The sequence below is a fragment of the Chiloscyllium plagiosum genome, unplaced genomic scaffold, assembly GCF_037043375.1.
Source record: "Chiloscyllium plagiosum isolate Xiang-an unplaced genomic scaffold, Cpla_swu_hap1 HiC_scaffold_13, whole genome shotgun sequence".
Taxonomy (NCBI): Eukaryota; Metazoa; Chordata; class Chondrichthyes; order Orectolobiformes; family Hemiscylliidae; genus Chiloscyllium; species Chiloscyllium plagiosum.
In genome coordinates, this window is record NW_028270151.1 from 60,612,939 (window position 1) to 60,635,635 (window position 22,697).

The 22,697-nt window shown below is 41.9% G+C and overlaps 1 protein-coding gene across 1 annotated transcript in view; it reads right to left on the minus strand.

The window, feature by feature from the left end:
• schip1 (schwannomin interacting protein 1) overlaps positions 1-22,697 on the minus strand; it is an 842,409-nt gene that overhangs the window by 651,684 nt on the left and 168,028 nt on the right. The window contains exon 4 of the mRNA XM_043702129.2: positions 7,054-7,204. Within this exon, the coding sequence (XP_043558064.1) occupies positions 7,054-7,204 (151 nt within the window). The remainder of the gene's footprint in view (positions 1-7,053; positions 7,205-22,697) is intronic.

The following is a 22,697-nucleotide window of genomic DNA, read 5'->3' on the forward strand; positions in this document are numbered from 1 at the left end:
CTATTATATTCAACACAGGATAGTGCAGGAGTCTCCTGTGGCTATCCCCATCTCAAACAAGTATGCTGTTTTGGAAAATGTAGGGGGTAATGCACTCTCAGGGGGATGTAGCACGAACAGCCATGTTTCTGGTACCGAGACCAGCTCTAACGCAATGCGAGGTATGTCAGGTTCCAAGCAATCGATTGTGTTGGGGGACTTTCTAGTCAGAAGTACAGACAGACAGTTCTGAGACCAACAGCAAGAAATCAGAATGGTGTATTGCCTCCCAGTGCAAGGATCAAGGATGTCTCAGAGAGACTGCAGAATATTCTCAAAGGGGAGTGGGACCAGCAAGAGGTTGTTGTACATATTGGAACTAACGACATAGCAAGAGAAAAGGATGAGATTCGGAGTGGAGAATATAGGAAGTTAGACAGGAATTTAGAAAGGACGTCCTCGAGGGTAGTAACATCAGATTACTCTTGGTGTTACGAGCTAGTGAGGGTAGGATGATAGAGCAGATGAATGAATGGCTGAGTAGCTGGTGAAGGGGGAAGGGTTCACTTTTTCGGATCATTTGAATCTCTTCTGGGATAGAAGTGACTTGTATAAGGACGGAGTGCACCTGAATTGGAAGGGGACTAATATGCTGGCAGGGAGAGTTGCTAGAGGTGCTCAGGAGGATTTAAACTAGTAAGGTGGGGGGGGTGGAACCCAGGGAGATAGTGAGGAAAGAGATCAATCTGAGATTAGTACAGTTGGGAAACGGACCAAACAGTCAGGGAAGGCAGGGACAAAGCAGAGAACAACGTAAATTAAGTTGCATTTATATCAATGTGAGAGGTCAAACAGATGAACTCAGGGCATGGTTAGAAGCATGGCACTGGGATATCATGGCAATTACAGAAACAAGGCTCAGGGATGGACAGGACTGGCAGCTTAATTTTCCAGGATACAAATGCTACAGAAAGGACAGAAAGGGAGGCAAGAGAGAAAGAGGCGTGGTGTTTTTGGTAAGGGATAGCATTACAACTGTACTTAGGGAGGATATTCCTGAAAATACATCCAGGGAAGTTATTTGGATGGAACTGAGAAACAAGAAAGGGATGACCACCTTGTTTGGATTGTACTATAGCCCCCCCAGAGCAGACAGTGGGAAATTGAGAAACAAATTCGTAAGGAGATTGAGTTATCTGTAGGAATAATAGCGTAGTAATGGTAGGGGATTTTAACTTTCCAAACATAATCTGGGACTGCCATAGTTTTAAGGTTTAGATGGAAAGGAATTTGTTAAGTGTGTACAAGGAAATTTTCTGATTTAGTATGTGAATGTACCTACTAGAGAAGATCCAAAACTTGACCTACCCTTGAATAAAAGACAGGGCAAGCAACCATAACTCTATTAGTTTTAAAGTAGTAAGATGTAAAAGTTAAAGTTCTAAATTGGAGGAAGGCTAATTATTCGGCAAGAACTTTCAAAAGAGCTGATTTGGTGCAGATGTTTGCAGGTAAACGGATGGCTGGAAACTGGGGAAGCCTTTAAAAATGAGATATCGAGAGTCCAGAGACAATATGTTCCAGTTAGAGTGAAAGGAAATGCTGGTAGTTGTAGGGAATGCTGGATGACAAGAGTCAAGAAAAAGAAGGAAGCATTTGTCAGGTATAGACAGGATAGATTGAATGAATCCTTAGAAGAGTATAAAGGCAGTAGGAATATACTTAAGAGGGAGATCACGAGAGCAAAAAGGGGACATGAGATAGCTTTGGCAAATGGGGTTAAGGAGAATCCAAAGGGATTTTATAAATACATTAAGGCCAAAAGGAGAACGAGGGAGAGAATAGGGCCCCTCAAAGTTGAGCAAGGCAGCCTATGTGTGGAACTGCAAGAAATGGGGGAAGATACTAAACAAGTATTTTGCATCAGTGTTTACTGTAGAGAGGGATATGGAAGGTACAGAATGTGGGGAAATATTTGGTGACATCTTGAAAAATGCCCATATTACACAGGAGGATGTCTTAAAACGCATAAAGGTGAATAAATCCGCAGGACCTGATCAGGTGTACCCATCGAACTCTGTGGAAAACTAGGGAAGCGATTGCTGGGCCCCTTGCTGAGATATTTGGATCATCGATATTCACAGGTGAGGTGCCAGAAGACTGGAAGTTGGTTAATGTGGTGCCCCTATTTAAGAAATGTGGTAAGGAAAAGCCAGGGAACTATTGACCGGTGAGCCTGACATCAGTGGTGGGCAAGTTGTTGGAGGAAATCCTGAGGAACAGGATATACATGTATTTGATTCAGCAATGATGTATTACAGATACTCACTATGGTTTTGTGCATGGGAAATCATGCCTCACAAACTTGATTGAGTTTTTTGAAATAACAAAAAGGATTGATGAGGGCAGAACGGTGGACTTGATCTATTGGGACTTCTGTAAGGCATTCGACAAATTTTCTCATAGTGGACTGGTTAGCAAGGTTAGATCAAGTGGAATACATGGAGAAACAGCCATTTGGATGCAGAACTGGCTCAAAGGAAGAAGACAGAGCGTGGTGACGGAGGATTGTCTTTCAGAATGGAGGCCTGTGACCAGCAGTGTGCCACAAGGATCGGTGCTGGGTCCACTGCTTTTTGTCATTTATATAAATGATCTGGATGTGAACAGAGGAGATATAGTTAGTACGTTTGCAGATGACACCAAATTTGGAGGTGTAGTGGACAGTGAAGACGGTTACCTCTGAGTACTACATGCTAGAATTACAAACTGAAGCCACCTAACCTTCTGACACCCATTTTGAGAAGGTGTTTCAAATATTTCATGTGATTTTCTTTTTTAAACCCCCAACATTACAGATGAGACCAAAATTGGAGATGTAGTGAACAGCGATGAAGGTTACCTCAGATTACAACAGGATATTGATTAGTAGGGCTAATGGGCCAAGGAGTGGCAGATGGAGTTTTATTTAGATAAATGTAAGGTGCTGCACTTTGTAAATGCAAATCAGGGCAGGATTTATACATGTAATGGTCAGGTTCTGGGGAGTGTTTCAAAGACCTGGGTAATGTTCTCCCACCTTGGCAGATGGTGGAATTTGAATTCAATAACAATCTGGAAATAAGAGTTTAATGATGACCATGAAATCATTGCCGATTGTCAGGAAAATCCCATCTGGTTCACTAATATCCTTTCGGGAAGGAAACTGTCATTCTTACCTGAACTGACCAACATGTGACTCCACACCCATAGCAACGTGGCCGACTCTTAACTGACCTCTGGAAAATTAGGGATGGGCCAGCTCATGATGCCCATATCCCATGAATGAATTAAAAAAAATACTTGTTGCTTCATTCCCAATTGGGGCCCCCTCTACTTTCACTGAAGTCATTCTTTTCTGGTTTCCCCAGTTCATTGATGAGCCAAGGCAAAAAAATACACAAAGACTACAATACACACAGAGCATTCAGTCTAATCTATTGTTCACAGCATTTACACAGTGGATCAGAGGTTAGCACTGCTGTCTCACCGTACTAGAGACCCGGGTTCAATTCCAGTCTCAGGCAGATGTCTGTGTGACGTTTGCACTTTCTGCCCGTGTCTGCATGGGTTTTCTCTGGGTGCTCTGGTTTCCTCTCACAATCCAAAGATGCGAGGTTAGGTATATCGGCCATGCTAAATTACTTATAGTGCTCAGGGATGTGTAAGTTAGGTGGAGTTGTCAGGGTATGGATCTGTGTAGGTTACTTTTCGGATAGTTAGTGTGGACTTGTTGGGCCGAATGGTCTGTTTCCACACTGTAGGGATTCTATGAGTGTTGCTGAACAATGAGACCTGAAAGTGCAGGTTCATAGTTCCTTGAAATTGGAGTGTCGGGTAGATAGGATAGTGAAAGTGTTTGGTATGCTTTCCTTTATTGGTCAGAGTATTGAATACAGGCGTTGGGAGGTCATGTTGTGGCTGTACAAGACATTAATTAGGCCACTTTTGGAATAGGCAATTCTGGTCTCCCTCCTATAGGAAGGATGATGTGAAACTTGAAAGCATTCAGAACAGATTTACAAGGATGTTGCCAGCATTGGAGGGTTTGAGCTATGGGGAGAGGCTGAATAGGTTGGGGCTGTTTTCCCTGGAGCGTCGGAGGCTGAGGGGTGAGCTTATAGAGGTTTACAAAATTATGAGGGGCATGGATAGGGTAAATAGGCAAAGTCTTTTCCCTGAGGTCGGGCAGTCCAGAACTAGAGGACATAGGTTTAGGGTGAGAGGGGAAAGATATAAAAGAGACCTAAGGAGCAACTTTTTCACACAGAGGGTGGTACAGGTATGGAATGAGCTGCCAGAGGAAGTGGTGGAGACTGGTACAATTGCAACATTTAAAAGGCATTTGGATGGGTTTGGAGGGATATGGGTTAAGTGCTGGAAGGTGGGACTAGATTGGGTTGGGATATCTGGTCGGCATGGACGGGTTGTACCGAAGGGTCTGTTTTCATGCTGTACATCTCTATGACTATAATTGAGTACAATGCCCAAGCTGTATTCGCAAAACTACAAGGAAAGTAAATTAAAATGTGGAACTATGGCTGGAATTCTACAGAATATTTAGATTTGTGAGAGGAGGTGGGGAGGCTGAAAAAACCATGGGAGAAGGCATTGGATGGTGTACCTGACACCCTCCAGCTGCCATCTCATGTTTCCAGCAGTTGGAAATATAGTATGGCAGCAGATCGGCCTGTTCAGAGCTCAATTCAGTTAATTAAATGAAAATTAAAAACTGCTTCTGCTGCCATTGTTTTCGCCCCAGTTAAATGTAACAGACTGCCTCTGGCTTCCAGGGACAGAGGTGTCTTTTGTCCTGTGCACCCTTTGGCCCAAGAAGATATCTGCCCTACTGGCCTGTACAAACCACCCCCAGCAGCAGGGCCTCTCTGACTAGTCCCAGAGTTCCCAGGCTCCTTTTAGCTTACTTTGAGGGGCACATTCACCCGTACCGTCTTCCTCCAGGGATAGGCTTAGCATTGGCCACCACTTCCTGTAGCATTACTGAGGTTGCTGATCGGGCAGGTAGCTCTCCTTACTCAGCAACAGGGCAACAGTTGATTCCTCAGTCTCATTTTCCCCCTTCCCCCCCCACCCGGCCTCAATATCGCTCCTGGTGTCAAGACACCCGCCATTGCCAAATTCCAGTCTATACCTTTCAGAAAAGGAATGGCCGACAGCAATACGATATCACAACTGAATCATGTAAAACCACTATCTGGGATTTTACATTAAACAACAAACTTAACTAAATCAAGAAAATAATATTCTGTTACTCCACTGAAGGTTGAAAGTGGAATTAATCCATCTCCTTATACAGGATTTATTTGTGCTCTCCTGTGTGTAACTAATGTTGCATTCAAGGTTATTTCATTCCTGCTAGGAATGAACTCATTCTACTTCAAGCACTCGCTCAGTAGGAAGAATGCAGTCAGGTAGAATGCAGCCAGGTGCAAAGCAAATCTCTCCCTGCTCTGCACCATGCTTCAGTCCCAACTGCAGGAAACAACTTGTACCTACTGCACTAATAATGACACCTTTTCATTCCTCACAGCACCCAAGTCAAATATAAGGAAGTGTTTGTCTGTTTTAATCCATACCCATCACAACATGGAGTGTTGACTACCGCTAAACACCTGCCACATTGTGGAATTTGTTTTTCACTAATTACCCGCAAAAAACATTCAGAAAAATAGTTATGTTTAAATGTTGAGTTAAAAAGAATCTAAAATTGTAGGGCTTTGGGGCAAGATGCTAATAAAGGCATAACTTTAAAATATTAAGCAATTTATTCGTCCGTTTTAGGAATTGAAAAATACCTCATACTTGTTGTGATAGAAAATCTTTAATCACTTTATTATTGAGAATATGGGAAAGATAGAAAAATCTAGGAAGACAGTATGTCATTGCAGGTCAGTTAGCTCACTGGTGTGCAATACAAAGGAACTCCAACAACATGAGTTCAATTCTCACACCAGCTGAGACTACCATAGAGTTCCCATCTTCTCAACCTCTCCCCTCACCTGAGGCATGATGACCCTCAGGTTAAACCACCATCAGTTGTCTTTCTCTGATGAGAGAATAGCCTTGTGGCCCTCTGGGACAATGACAACTTTATGTCATTCTGTCCAGGTTATGAAAGGCTGTCAGGCACTGCAAAAACTGAGGCTAAGAAGGGAGAGATGTTGTAGATGATCAAATGGTATGTGATCTTTATTATGTTACAAATAGAAATTTGCATTGGCTTTCACCCCAAGGTCACATTTAATCAATTAAGTGCTTTTGAAGTGTAGTCACTTGTATGAACCTGAGGAGGCAATTTGCATATGTCAAGATTCCAACAAACAGCGATATGGTAACCACCAAATAATCAGCTTTTTGTGAAGTTGACTGAGGGAGAAATATTGGCCAGGACACCAAAGATAATCCCCCTGGTCTTCTCTGAAGTAGTTTTTGGGATTTTGTACAATCACTCAGGAGGGCAGACATTGCACATGTTCAATACACTGTACATTCAAGCACAGTACCTTCAACAGCTCAGCACTGGAGTTCCAGCCGTTAAAATCACACAGATTCCTTATATAACTCCAGTTACAACTGCATTGTGTATCAATAAAGATCATATTCCTCACAGAAAGTTACAATTTTGCTTTGGTGGTGATTGCAACATCAAGCTTTACAACACTTAGCAGATTCTAATGACAGCGATTGAGGTTTACTCCATTATCTTTCGTTTGTAAACTATTCACAATTATTTACAACAGGGAGAAGTGAAAAAGTTCTGAACTTTTGCAAGTCAATTATAAACATTTAATTTATTTTCAAACTGTAGCTTGCGTTCTACAAAAGTTACAAGTTAAAAAACATTATGAGCTTCAGTCATACAGAAAATAATAAATCCAACAAATCCAAAAAGATAACTAGTTTTAAAAAGGACTTAAACGTACGCATCTTCTGAGCAATTTCTGGTTCTCAGCCTTTTTTCTAGTCATATCCAGCAGGTGGCAGAGTAAAACAAAGAAAAGGCTGGTTACTTACAGGAGTGCTGCCATCAGAAAGTGTGTTCATGCTGATAGAGGTGCTCATTTTTCCCGAAGATAGGGAAGGTGGTGATGGGCTCCGTTTCTCCATGCTGCTCTGCCGGATGGGCTCTTGACGCTGCATGTATTCACGCCATGCTCGCTGAATGCTGTATTTTTCAAATACAAATACAAATATTATTACATGAACTGTACTGAAAGCATAAGGAGAGATTAGGAGAATTCCTCAGAAGCTTGGAAAAATAAATAGTTAAGACAGATTTTAAAAGAGAGTAGATGCATATAGCCACAGGCGACAATTTGTTTACAAATTCTGTGTAAACCAGAAGCATAATAATTTGCTATGGATCTAATGAGAAATAAAAAGAATTCTAATGCCAGTTACTGCCTTATGAATCTTTTTCAACATGAGACATAGTGACACATGGTTGCACATCAATTATTTCACTCACAGATGTAATCTATCACCAATTTTCTGTGCCGTGTGCAGGCACATTATTGCTGTTGCTCTGAAGACACGTTTATCCACATTCTTATTTACAATTGCCCATACAGCTTTGCCCCACCCAATGCTATTTCTGCAGATTCTTTATTGTCTGCAGCATGCTCCTGTTCCCCATTCCAGGGTGCCCTCCACAAATTGCAACCATTGTTTAATGCTTCTATTTCCCTCTGACCCCTTACCCCAATCTTCACTATTCTTATGCCCTTTATCTCTTCTGCAAATCTTTCCGTCACTTAATCTCTTCCTATTTTTGCAATTATATTTCACCCTACACTCTTGTGTCTACCTATAACTTCTAATTGTCTCCTTTTCAATTTATTCTTATTCATGGAATGAGGTCATCACTGGTTGGGCCAGCTTTTATTACCTGTCCCTATTTGTGCTTGAGAAGGTGGGGGTGAGCTACTGTCCTGAATCACTCCAGCCATTTGGTGTAGGTTCACCAACAAAGGCAGTATTTTGACTCAGTGGCATCGGGGAAAGGTCAATATATTTCCAAGTCAGGGTGGTGGTATGATTTTGAGGGGAACTTACAAATGGTGGCACTCCCAAGTATATATGTACCGTTGTTCTTTGAGATGGAAGTGGTTGTGGGTATGGGAAATGCTGTCAAAGGAGCCTTGGTGAATTTCTCCAAAATATCTCTACAGTGTGAAAGCAGGCCATTTGGTCCATCGAGTCCAAACCGACCCTCTCCAACCCAGATCCATCCCCCTACCCTATCCCTGTACGCCTGCATTTCCTATGACTAATCCACCTAATCTATTTGTCCCTGGATAGTATGGGCAATATGGCATGGCCAATCCACCTACCTGTACATATCTGGACTGTGGGAGGAAACCCACACAGACACAGGGAGAAGATGCAAACTCTGCACTGACAGTCGCCCAAAGGCGGAATCAAACCCAGGATCATGGCACTTGAGGCAGCAATGCTAACCACTGAGTTCTAAGTATACCTTATTGATGGTACACACCACTACTACTGCTAAGCTTCACTGATGGTTAACTGATGGTATTTGAAAATGTGATGCTCATCAAGTTTGCCCTGGATGGTGTCAAACTTCTTGAGTGCTGTTAGGGCTGCACTCATCCAGGCAAGTGAGGAGTATTCTATCACATTCTTACTTGTGTCTTGTAGATGGTGGGCAGGCTTTTGGGAGTCAGGACGTGAGTGTTATTTGCTGCAAGATTCCTGGTCTCTGACCTTTTCTTAGAGCTACAGCTTTTATGTGGCGAGCTCAGTTCAGTTTCTGGCTAATGTTAACCCCCAGGATATTGAAAGTGAGGATACAGTGCTGCTAATGCCATTGACTATCAAGAGGTGATGTTTAGATTCTCTCTCTGGAGATAATCACTGTCTGGGCACATGTGTGGCATGAATGTTACTTGCCACTTATCAGCCCGAATTTGGATATTTTTCAGATTTTGCTGCATTTGATCATAGACCGCTTCAGTATCTGAAAAGTTGTGAATAGTGCTGAACATCAAGCAATCATCAGCAAACATCCCAACTCTAACCACATGATTGAGGGAAAGTCATTGATGAAGCAGCCGAAAATGGTTGGGCCTAGGCTATTACCCTGAGGAATTCCTGCAGAGATGTCCTGGTGTTGAGATGACTCACATCCAACAAAAATGGCCCATCTTCCTTTGTGCCAGGTATGACTCCAACCAGCAGAGAGTTTGCCTCTTGATACCCATTGATTCCAGTTTTGCTAGGGCTCCTGATGCCACACTCTGTTGAATGCAACCTTCATGTCAAGGGCTGTCACTCTCACCTCCTCTCTGGCATTCAGGTCTTTTGTCCATGTTTATACCATGGCTATAATAATACCATGGAGCTGAGTGACTGCCTCAAATTCCACATGCAATTAAAATATGAGCACAGGGGGATCCAAGATGGCGGCATCCTGTTAGGATCGCGTTTGCTGGGCTCCGTGCTGCAACACTGACCCGACAGAGCCAGGACCCATCCCAAACACTTTACTGTGAATAAAAACACAGTAAAGGAGCTAGAAACCTGAAAAAAACCTACTTACCTTTGTCCTTGCAGCTGGAGAATGCCGATGAAAGGAGGAGGCTCGCCTGGGGCCGGATCTATGGCCTAGCCCTCTGAAGCAGCGGGCTTGCTTACTCACCAGACCCTGGTTGAGGAGCTGGCCAAATCTCACAAGGTCCTGGGGAGGCAGATCCAGGAAAAGAATTGAGGAGAAGCTGTCTCCTGTATCTGGTATCCTGCAAGAACTGGGGAAAAGGACTGATGAGCTCAGGGGTGGAGGCAGAGAATGATTCCTCCAAGAGCCGGATTGAAGCGCTGAAAACACAGGTCCACGGTCTGTTGGATCTGGCAGATGATCTCGCAAACAGGGGCAGAAGAAAGAACCTGCACGTTGTTGGCATACTGGAGGGAGTGGAAGGTGAGCGAACAGTGGAGTTCTTTAAGCAGTGGTTCCTGAAGTTTCTTGGTTTGGAGGTTGAGAAGGGAGGGATAATAATTGAAAGAGAAATCAAGGTACGATAGCCAGGTGCAGATCAGCGCCCACGCCCTGTCCTGGTGAGATTTGATCATTATCCTTTCAAAGCCAGGGGAGAGACCCATGGGTGGAGCTCCAGAGTCATATTTTTCCAAGACTTCTCGGCGGCTATGGTCCAGGAAATGAAGTCCTATGGTGGTGTCAAGAGGAGATTGAGAGAGCTTGGGGTCCAGTATTCTTTAAGATATCCAGCAGTGCTTCGGATCAATCATAATGGATCCATACATTTGTTCGACTCACCAGAGAAAGTGAAGAACTTTGTGGACACGTTGACTGAAGACGAATGGCCGAACAGGTGTCGAGAACAGAGCTGCTCAGGTTTGCTCTTCTTTAAAAAGGTCTTAGTGGGGTCATCTTTCTGGTGTAAGCTGCGTGAAATGATGTCCAAGAATGGATAGAGTGTTTCTCTTTAAACTCTAAGTTATGTTAAAGGATGGGTGACATATTTATCTAAATGGTGCGAGAGAAGGTTATGGCTAAGGATGTGTTTTACCACTAAGAAGTCGTGCAGCTGGAATATTAGGGGGAGTCATTCACTTGTCAAGAGGAAGAAGGTACTTTCCAGCCTCAAAAGGGAGAGGCTGGATGTTGTCTTATTACAAACACACTTGGATGATGCAGAGCATTTGAAGCTGCAACAGAATGGGTATGACCAGTTTTATTTTTCATCTTTCAATATGAGAAGAGGAGGATGGCCATTTTATTTAGAAAAAAATCTCCCATTTAAGTTATGAGAGTGCATTAAAGACACACACTGGAGATTTGTAATCCTTAAAGGTTTGACACATAGGGAAGAATATGGGATCTTAAATGTTTACTGTCCCCCAGCCCGCCCCCTTAAATTCTTGACGGACATGCTTTCTAGACTGGTTAACCTTGCATTTCAACATATCATTGTAGGAGGAGATTTCAATTGTCTAATAGACCCTACATTAGACGGATTGCCCAAAGGCCCACCGATATCTTCTTTGCAATCTAAACAATGAAGGGATCTGTGTGCTGAATTGAGGTTGGTAGATGTTTGGAGGCACATTCACCCTACTGGCAGGGACTTCACCTTGTTTTTGAACCCACATAAATGCAATACCAGGATTGATCTTTTTCTGACCCCCGCAGTACATCTGGGCTCAGTGCCGTCATGTATAATTGGCAACATCACAATTTCCGATCACGCCCCAGTGTATTTAATGGGTAAGAGTAAGGATACTGTGGTAAGCTTGAGGCACTGGTGACTGGACCCCTTCATCCTCAAGGATAGTAAGTTTGTTGAAATCTTATTGACTGAGTTCAGAGCTTTTTTAGATATTAATTCAGGCTCAGCCAGTAGCCCATCCATCTTAGGGAAACAGCTAAAGTCTATGCTGGGGGGGTCAGTTATTTCTTATTCAGCCAGTAAGAAGCAACAGATGGGGGAGCAGCAACGCTTGCTCGAGATGTGTCAGAAAGTAGCTGAAAAGGCATACTTTGACAGGCCCTCACTGGTTAAATTGCAGAGGATCACAGTGCTTCGGTCTACATTGAACTCCATGCTCACACAGATGCCAAGCGGGAGTTTACATTTGCAAGTTAAAGGCTGTTTGAGCATGGGGAAATGCCAGGCAAGTACCTAGCATATCTTGCTAGGAAATAAAGTGCCCCCCCAGGCCATTACCTCAATCAGAGAGGACACTGGAGATTTGACCTATGATTCTAAAAGGATTAATGCAGCGTTCTAGAAATTTTACTCTAAATTATAACAATCTGAAAGCCATGACAGAGGGCGAGTTAGGATGAAGTCTTTTTTTAAGAATTTGGACCTTCCAGGAGTGACCCCTGAACAACAGTGTCTCCTCAATGGCCCATTGTCAGAGTAAGTGATGCAGGAGGTTGTGAGGCAGCTCCAGAATGAAAAGGTGCCAGGTCCTGACAGGGTTACCAGTGAGCTCGAAAAGGAATTTATAAATATATTATCAGGGTCGATGCTTGCTAAGTTTAATGACTCACACAGTCGTGGTTTCCTCCCTCCCACCATCACTAAGAGAGGCAAACATCTCTCTTTCATAAAAAAGGAAGGCCCTGGAGGATTGTGGTTCCTATAGACCCATTTCACTCCAGAATGTCAACTTCAAAATCCTATCCAAGACTCTGGCATTTAGGCTCAAAACTGTACTGCCCTCCAACATTAAGGAGGAGCAGACAAGATTCACAAAAGGTGGCCGATTGAAAGATAGTGTCAGGAGATTACTTAACATGATCCAAGTATGTCAACAGCGATCGGTGCAGGGTTTAGTGATCTCCTTAGATACAGAAAAGGCATTTGACAGGGCCGAGTGACCATCTCTTTTTTCATACTTCGAGCGGTTTGGCCTGGGAGAGACTTTCATCAGGTGGGTGGACGTTTTGTATAGTGTTCCTCTTGCCATGGTCCTCACCAATGATGTACAATCAAGCAATTTTAATATTTGTAGGGGCAGTCAACAAGGCTGTCCCTTGTCACTATTGCTTTTCACACTGGTGATCGAACCATTGGCAGAGGCAATACCCAGGGATCCCAATACAACTGTATCAGAAGTGGGGACGAAGTTACGTAAGATCACACTGTATGCAGATGATGTTTAGATTAGATTAGATTAGATTAGATTACTTACAGTGTGGAAACAGGCCCTTCGGCCCAACAAGTTCACACTGCCCCGCCGAAGCACAACCCACCCATACCCCTACATTTACCCCTTACCTAACACTACGGGCAATTTAGCATGGCCAATTCACCTGACATGTTCTTGTCTTCTTATCAAACCCAACAGTCTCAGTGCCACACCTGATACAATGCATCAATCTATTTGGTGGCTTCTCAGGTGATAAGATCAATTTTGCGAAGTCAAAGGCCATGCCCATGGGTGGTCTCCCAGAGTGCCTGATCTTGAGGGCAGATCTCAGTTCCCCTTTAGATGGTTGCAGGAGGGCTTTCTCTATTTTGGTATATTTATTACTCCCCTTTTTGATCAACTGTTTAAAGCCAATTTTGACCATTTATTTGGCAGAATCAAGCAGGACCTTTGTAAATGGGAGGCGTTTCTGATCTCTTGGTTAGGTCAGATAGCCCTCATTTAAATGAACATTCGGCCCCGCCTGTTGTATCCTATGCGAAAGCTTCCTCTGCTTTTTATTAAGCAAATATTTAGAAGACTGTAGGGCTGGTTTAGTTCTTTTATCTGGTATGGCAAGCGGCCTCTAATTAAACTGACTAAACTGCAGTTACCTTATAGACTGGGAGGAGTGGGCCTCCCAGATATCAAAAACTATCAGTTAAGATCATTGCTATCTTGCGTGAATGATTGGGCCCAAGGGGACCCTCACTCACTTTGGGTGGACATCGAAACATCTCAGGCAAGATGCCTCCTTATTAGCCTGTTGTTCTTAGACAAATGAGAACAGTTAAGGAATATTGCCATAGCCCAATAGTCATCAATACTGTCAAGGCGTGGATGGCACTGCGTCAGAGTGAGGGTAATATTGCCAAAACATCATTTTTGACATCAGCAAGGGATGATTGACGCTAGGTTTAAACTATGGTTAGCTAGGGGCGATCTTGCTTGGGTGATTTATTCAAAGGGGACAGAGTGATGTCCTTTGACCAGTTGGCTCGGAAATATGAATTGCCCAGTAGGGACCTCTTTAATTTCTTTCAAATTAAAAACTTCATACAAAAAGAGACCACACTTCTAGCTGATCTTTATTGGTCCATCATGGAGAAGAGGGTGCTGAGTGCTGAGGGTACATTATCTGTCAACAACGCTTATCATTTATTGGTAGAGGGTCCCTCGGACAAGACCAAATGGCTCTGTAAGGTATGGGAGAGGGAGATGGATGTTGAGATCTCTTCTGAAATATGAGATAATATCTGGGAAAATGCAAGAAGGATCTCGATTTGCAACAGGATCCACGCCTTGCAATTTAAGATTCTCCACACGGTCTTGCTAAATTTAAAGTGGGAGCATCTCCAATGTGTCCTAAATGCAAAGTGAGCATGGGCACGCTTATTCATTGTCTTTAGGCCTGCCACAGACTGCGGGCATGCTGGAGTGCTGTGGTAGGAGAAATAGAGAAGGCTTTGGGGACGGAGGTGCTGAGGAGCTGAATGTTGGGCAGCTCATCACCTCTTTTGCTTCCTTCTACCCTGCTGTGGGCTGTTTTCCTCCTGGAATGAATGAGATGCAAGAATTAAGGAGTACAGCGACTTTTGACACAGGTGGGGAGATGGTCCTGAGTAGGTAACACAGAGGACATGCAAGATTTATGGTGTCAGGAGTGAATACAAATTCAGCCCTGATATTTTCAATCTATTCTAAATCCTTATCACTATTATTTTAACATTTTCCAATCCTAGCCCCACCTGTATTCTGTTCTCAACCTTTACTTGTCAACATTCTTTCAGATACACAATAATAAATGTTGGTTAAAGCTTTCTATAACTAACTCCTGGTGAACAGTTCCCAAAAGTCCAAAGACTAATTTACTGACCACAGCAAGAAGTTATTTGTCCTCCGATAAGGTGCTTGAATCGGTGAATTGTTAGGTAGTCTTGTCGGGTACTTTAGTTCATTTGGAAGTCAATTCTATTTAATCTTGTTCACTGGCATTTGCTCGAAGTCCAATGGTATAACTTTAATGATTGAGTTTACTCAGATTAGGGAAAAATATCCCAAAAAAATAAACTGACCATGCAATGGACCAGCTTTCCTGGAAAATAGCTGAAAGATCTACCGTGATCTTCATCTTCTTAAAGCATATAATTTAAATGGGCATAGTTTATACTGAATATTTCACCAGATACGCACAAATGACATTTAATGACATTTCTTCTGGCTCATTATTTTACCCCTTTCTCTGTTTATTCTTCCTAGCTTTTCACTGGTACATGAGCAGCTTTCTTTGTAAAACAAACTGAGTTGTTATCTCTGATTTGTTACCCATGCCACATGGTAGCGAGGCAAGGAATCAGGAGAGAGAGCAGTTGAACACCTGGCAACATGGATGGTGCAGAAGGCAGGGCTGCAGATATCTGGATAACTGAGGTTCATTCTGGGGTAGGTGGGACCTCTACAAACAGGATGGTTTACACCTGAACCAGAGGGGTACCAATATCCTGGGTGGCACGGTGGCTCAGTGGTTAGCACTGCTACCTCACAGCACCAGGGTCCTAGGGTTGATTCCAGCCTCAGGTGACTGTGTGTGTGGAGTTTGCACATTCTCCCCATGTCTGCACGGGTTTCCTCCCACAGTCCAAAGATGTGCAGGTCAGGTGAACTGGCCATGCTAAATTGCCCACAGTGTTAGGTGCATTAGTCAGAGGGAAATGGATCTGGGTGGGTTACTCTTCAGAGGGTCAGTGTGGATTGGTTGGGCTGAAGGGACTGTTTCCACACTGTAGGGAACCTAATTTAATTTGCTAATGCTTTTCAGGCAGGTTTAAACTAATTCAGCTGGGGGTTGGGAAACTGAATTTTAGCTCCAGTATACAGGAGGTTGAGAGTAGTGAGGTCGTAAATAAGGTTTCAAGGTCGCAAGGGAGCACCAGCAAGCGAAAAGTTGGTTTGAAGTGTGCCTGTTTCAACACCAGGAGTATACAGAATAAGGTGGGTGAACTTGCAGCATGGGTTGGTATCTAGGACTTTGACGTTGTGGCCATTTCAGAGACATGGATAGAGCAGGGACAGGAATGATTGTTGCAGACATGATAGAGCAGGGACAGGAGTGATTGTTGCAGGTTCCAGGGTTTAGATGATTCAGTAAGAACAGGGAAGGTATTAAAAGAGGGGAAGATGTGGCATTGTGAGTCAATGACAGCATTATGGTGGCAGAAAGGACATTTGATGAGGACTCATCTACTAAGGTAGTATGGGCTAAGGTTAGAAACAGGAAAGGAGAGGTCACCCTGTTGGGAGTTTTCTCTAGGCCTCTGAAAAGTTCTAGATATAGAGGAAAGGATTGCAAAGACTATTCTGGATAGGAGCGAAAGTAACAGGGTTATGGGGACTATAACTTTCCAAATATTGTCTAGAAATACTATAGTTCAAAATGCCGAAATGCTGATTTTTCTGCTCCTTGGATGCTGCCTGATCTGCTGTGCTTTTCCAGCACCACATTCTTGACACTAATATCCTAGTAAATCTCCTCTGAACCCTTTCCAAAGCTTTTACATCCTTCCTATAATGCAGTGATCAGAACTGTACGCAATGCTCCAAGTGCGGCCGCACCAGAGTTTTGTACAGCTGCAGCATGACCTCATGGTTCCGAAACTCAATGCCTCTACCAATAAAAGCTAATACACTGTATGCCTTCTAACAACCCAATCAACCTGGGGTGGCAACTTTGAGGATCTATGTACATGGACACCAAGTTCTCTCTGCTCATCTACACTACCAAGAGTCTTACCATTCGTTCAGTACTCTGCATTCCTGTTACTCCTTCCAAAGTGAATCACCTCACACTTTTCTGCATTAAACTCCATTTGCCACCTCTCAGCCCAGCTCTGCATCTTATCTATGTCTCTCTGTAATCTACAGCATCCTTTGTCACTATCCACAACTCTCCCAACCTTAGTGTCATCCGCAATTTACTAATCCATCTTTCTACGCCCTCATTCAAGGTCCTTGATAAAAATGACAAACAGCAGTTGGCCCAAAACACATCCTTGCGGTACACTATTAGTAACTGAACTCCAGGATGAACATTTCTATTCAACCGCGACCGTCTGTCTTCTTTCAGCTAGCCAATTTCTGACCCAAACCGCTAAATCGTCCTCAATCCCAATTCTTCTGTATTTTGTGCAGTCATCTACTATGGGGAACGACTTCTCATATTCAACTTGCTTTCTCGCTTCACAGATACTACCCAACCTACTGAGCTTCTCCAGCATTTTCTGTTTTTATTTCAGATCTTCTGCATCTGCAGCACTTTGCTTTGATTCCAGAAATTTCATGATTGGACGCTGCCCAACTCAATCCTTATGGCAGGATTCCTACTAGAATATCTAACTCAGCCAGATGTTTTGACTGATGGGGGTGAATCCAACTAATTCTTCAGTGATTTTTGGTCCTCAGTATATTAGAGCATATTAATCCTGGCTGGCACTGATTGCACTAAACATTGAGGAAAAAAAGAACAAAATGGTTAAACAAAAAAAAACTTGCATATAAAAGAAATTATGACTACTATTGAAAGAAATTTTGAAAAGTTATTCCAACTGTCACTCCAATACAATATTACTTAAAGCTTTCCAATGGTATTTATTGAGAAAATGTAAGCATGCTTGTGTGTTAATAGCTTAAACACAGGGTGGCACAGTGGCTAGTACTGCTGCTTCACAGCACCAGGTTCGATTCCAGTCTTGGGTGACTGTGTGGAGTTTGCGCATTTGTCCTGTGTCTGCGTGGAGGTGCTCTGGTTTCATCCCACAGTCCAAAGATGGGCAGGTTAGGTGGATTGGCCATGCTAAATTACCCATAGTTTTTGGTGCATTAGTCAGAGGGAAATGGGTCTGGGTGGGTTACTCTTCGGAGGGTCGGTGTGGACTTGTTGGGCCTGTTTCTACACTGTAGGGAATCTAAACTGTTAAGTAATTTTAACCACTTTCACTAGAACAACGACAGAAGGCCTTTGATTTTAAAATGATTCACCTTAGCACTGGTAAGTGAAACAGTAATGACACACAACCACATTTGTTTAACTGCCTGTGGAATACATTCACATGTGGCACACATATTGGTCAAGGAAGCTGAGAGAGGTTCTCGAAAAATTCATGACACTTACTATGATGCTGTTGGTGAAATGAACTAATGTGGTACTTGTTGAGGCAAAGTAAGGAACATAAACCTAAATACTAAGAGCTGCAGATTTAGTAGTAACCTTAGCATTTGAGGAGTACATGGAAAAACTTCACTGAGGCAACAGACAGACTTCCTTCAGCATCTTAGCCATTTTAATTGAGCATCTGAGCCAACATTTTCCACAAAATGACACAGAACAGGAAAATGCCAGGGGCCACCCTGCACCCCTTCAAATCCTTAGTAATTTTGATAATCTCTTGTTAGCAGAGATTCAATCTCAAATGTAAAATATTCTGTTTGGTAGTTTCCCACAGATGAGGGTCAGAAAATCCAGCAGTAATCCTTGTTGGATTCACATGGTACCCAATTTTCCAGTCAATGTAGTAGTTAAAATCACAAGTACCAGCAGTGCACTTTCTTTTCATATACATATTTATTTTCTCTTCAATAAAAAAAAAGACTGAGGAAGGCACTGCAGTTGATACTGTTTAATACAGACTTTCACGAGGTCACAAAATTGAATCTTGTGATTAATGAGGCAGTTGCAGTGCGGATATGAAATTGGCTAAGTGACAATATTGGCTATCACACTGAGGGGAAATACAGAATGGAGTCCCTAATGGATTGATATTAAGATCAATGCTGTTTTTAATATATATTAATGATCTGGACTTGGGTCTGGGGAGATAATGTTACACTTTATAGGTGACAGCAAACTTGGATTGGGAACAGACATCAAGAGTACATAGGTAAAAAATCAAGAGTACATATTCAGGCTTGTGTAATGAGCACAAGAATAGCAAATTATATTCATTTGATTAAATTATAAATTTGGAAGGAAACTAAAGAGAGGCAATACAAACTTAATGAAACAATTTTGGAGATGATGCAGAAACATAGACAGGGTTCTTCATCACTAATCTTAGATAGTGCAGGACAAGGAAATTAGGCTGATGAATAAAAATAAACAAGATCCTTGCCTTCAATAAGAGATGGTAGCCTTGATGTGGAGATGTCAGTGTTTGACCAGAATGGACAAAATCAGAAGTCTCACAACACTGGGTTATAGTCCATTAGTTTTATTTACAATCATAAGGTTTCGGAGTGCAGTCCATCACCTGATGGACTATAACCTGGTGTTGTGTGACTTCTGACTTCAATAAGAGAGGAATAGAGTAGAAAGTGCGTGGTTACTGTAAATGTGATTAAATTACTGATTAGATTTCAGCTAGAGTATTGGATTCACTCTGGGGACTAAAGTTTCAGAAGAATGTCCAACTCCTGGTGAGGAGGTAAAGGTAATTTCCCAAAATGCAACCAATGCTGAAGAACATTGGGATTGCTTTCAACGTACCACAAACTTTGTCTTAATCGGCACTTTATGAAACAGTGCTCTCAAAAAAATCGGCAATAAATTATCTCCCTAACATACTGAAAGTTTACTTCATTATCGCGGTCTCTGTGACATCTGAGTAGTCAGTTTAGGGTGTGAGTTAGAAAACTCTCTGCCAGTATGTTTTATTTAAGGCAAAGTTGCATTATCGTTTGTGTGATTTATGCTGTAAGTACAGTATAACAATGATGTGCATACTCCTTGCATTATGTTTCTATTATTAGTTAGTGCCCGTTTTTATATTGATTATATGGAACTCCTGATCAACAGGAATATTTGATCAAGCAGCACACTGCTAGTTCCACAGGAGCCGGTTAATATAATGTTTGCTTATATCATGTTAAGAGAGAGTTAATAGAGGTGTTCATAATTATCAAGAGTTTTGGCAGTGTAAATAGGAAAAAAATAATGTTTACTTGGACATAAGGGTCTGTAACCAGAGAATAGATTTAAAGTATTTGGCAAGAAATCCAGGCTGAAATAAGACTTTTCTTTACACAATGAGTTGTTAAGACCTGGAATACATTACCTGAAAGATTGATCAAAGCAAATTTAGGAGAACTTTCAAAAGGAAACTGGAGACATACCAATCCTTGAAAAGAAGAAATTTGTAGTGTGATACACAAAGTGATGGGGTATGGGACCAATTACACAGCTCTTTCACTGGAGTTAACAAGGGACACAAAATCTAAATGGTATTATTCTGCACTACATGCTTTTCTCAGCATAGATATCAACGCACGCGCTACCCACATCAAATCTGACCATCATTCACTGGAGAATTAATTCAAACACTATTTGCCACAGGCATCAGCATTTAACCAGGTTATGATAAAACTATTTGTGAAATGGCCCAAATTGTATTGTAAAACGCAGCTCAACTTCCTCTAATATAATCCAGATACAGTTGATTGGATTTAAGTGGAAAGAAAGCCATACTTCCTAATTTAAATTTATTACTACAGATTAGATACAATTTGTTCATTTTTATCAGACTCTTACCTGTTAGCTAATGAAGCCTGTTCTAGAGACAGTCATTAGAATTATATCTTCATTAACACAGTTTAATATTTCATGCATCTAAATGAATGCATAACAAATAGCAATTTTTTTGTTTAATTCTACCCACACATATAATTTGAGGGTTTTGCTTGAAAGGATAACAAGGTGTGTCAATGAGAATGGTGCATTTGATATAGTCAACATGGACTTTAATCAAGGCTTTTGATAAGTCCCATGTGGCAGACAGATCACAGAAGTTAGGGACCATAGGGACGAAGGGAAGGTGACAAGTTGGATCCAAGTCAGCTATGTTTCCAGTGGGCTTCTTCAGGGCTCAGCACCTGGTCTGTATGATAGTCAATGATATAGATTTCAATGTAGGTTAAAGATTGAGCTAAGTTTGCAAATGAATTTTTAAAAAATTGTCTGGTTAATGAGGTGAAAAGTTGGAGATTGTAAGAAAATAGTGAATGACTGGTCAAGTGGGCAGAAATCAAGCAAGAGAAATGTGAGTTAATGTATTTGCAAAGAGCATACAAGACAAGGGAATACACAATGCATGGTAGGACAGTGAAAAGTATATAGCAAAGAGGGACCTGAGAGAGTATGTCCACAGATCCTACCATGCCACCCAGTTGTACGACACCAGTATAAAGTGGCATCCTGCAGCAAGTAACTACCAACCATCTCTCGATGCCTGTCTACCAACTGCATGGCATTAGTCATGAGTATACTCTCCACTTGCCTGGATGAGGCAGCTCCAATAATTCTCAAACCAAACTAGTCCCTACTTGCAAAGCTCACAACAGCATCCGATATTAGATGTCATTCCACAAATGGACAGCAGTTGCAGGACATTCCAGAGTGTGCCAAATTTAGGATTGTCAATTAAGCTCACAGTGTGATGACCTCGTATGTACTGAAAGCTACATATAAACATATATTATTAAATGGGGCCCTACTCTTTGCAGATGGAAAGAACAAGACCATGCACTACACCAATTCCAATTCAACAGTATAGGTGACAGCCATTCACTGGTGGTATTCACTAGTCCCATTTCTCAAGGCAATGCCTTGACCAGAGTGAGAGTCAACCTGTCTGGTTTAAAATCTAAACAATACCTTGCAGCTAACACTCAAACACTAACTTGTGCATTCTCCATGGTAATGCTTCAACCAATCATAGAAACAGGAGTAGGTCATTCAGCCACTTGAGCCTGTACCACCATTCAGTGGGACTGTGGTTTATCTGTGGCCGAATTCCATGTATCTGCTATTGGCCCACACCCTTAAAACATTTGCCGAACAAAATTAATCAATTGAAGATTTTAAAACAATAACTAATTGAGCATTCACTGCTATTTAGGGAAGACAGTTCCACACATGTACCACCCCATGTGAAGTGCTTCCTAACATCTCTCCTGAACAGACTAGTCCTAATTCTCAGGCTATGCATCAAAGTACTAGAATCTCCCGTGGAAACAGTTTATCATTACCTAACCTGTCAATTTCCTGTTAATAGCTTGAAGTCTTTAATCAGATCACCCCTTAACCTTCTAACAGGCCTAATTTGTATAATCTCTCCTCATAATTTATCAGTGTCTACTGACCAACCAATTAGAATTCACCTCTCGTACAGTATGAATACTGGATTTCCCTTTAAATTGGTATTCGTGTGATCAGTCCTAATGAGTGCAAAATGAAAGTTTGACAAAATGCATCTTCATTTCAGCGATATCTTTGTTCATATGTTGAAAACACTTGACAGTTGGTAACAGGAAGGACAAGCAAACCTGAAGGAGGAGACTGGGGAGGAAAATAAAATCCTAATGGTGAAAAACAAGTTGAAGAGAACCATAGAGCTTCAGGGATCAGGATTCACTGCAAACAAAACCTTTGTCATGAGTTACATGAATTATGTAGAGCAAGATGAAACAAAAAGGTAGAAACATTGCAAATGATTTGCTGTGTGTTATGTGAGTGTTAGAATTAGAGAGTGCGAGGGCTTGAAAGGATTCATAAACAAGAATTTTTAATTTAATACTTTCCAAATAGGAAGCTCAGCAATAGGGTAGAATAGATGAACAAGTGTCAATACAGTGTTATTAACTGATATAGTCCAAGGGGATGTTTCAGATCCAGTGGAATGAGGGACTAGGTGATGGATATATTAATTAAGTTTTAATTGGACATGTATTAGTTGGAAAAATATGGAGAGCTAGTAATCAGTGGAGTTTTATAGAGTGTGGTTAACTAAAAGTGTGGATTGGACTCTGTTTAAAAAATATTAACTATCTAGTTTATAAAGGGATAAGTCCCCTTAGTCCTACCAGACCCTCGGCCGATCCCTCATTAGAGAGGGAGAGATGACTGGTGGTAATTTAATCTGAGGATTACC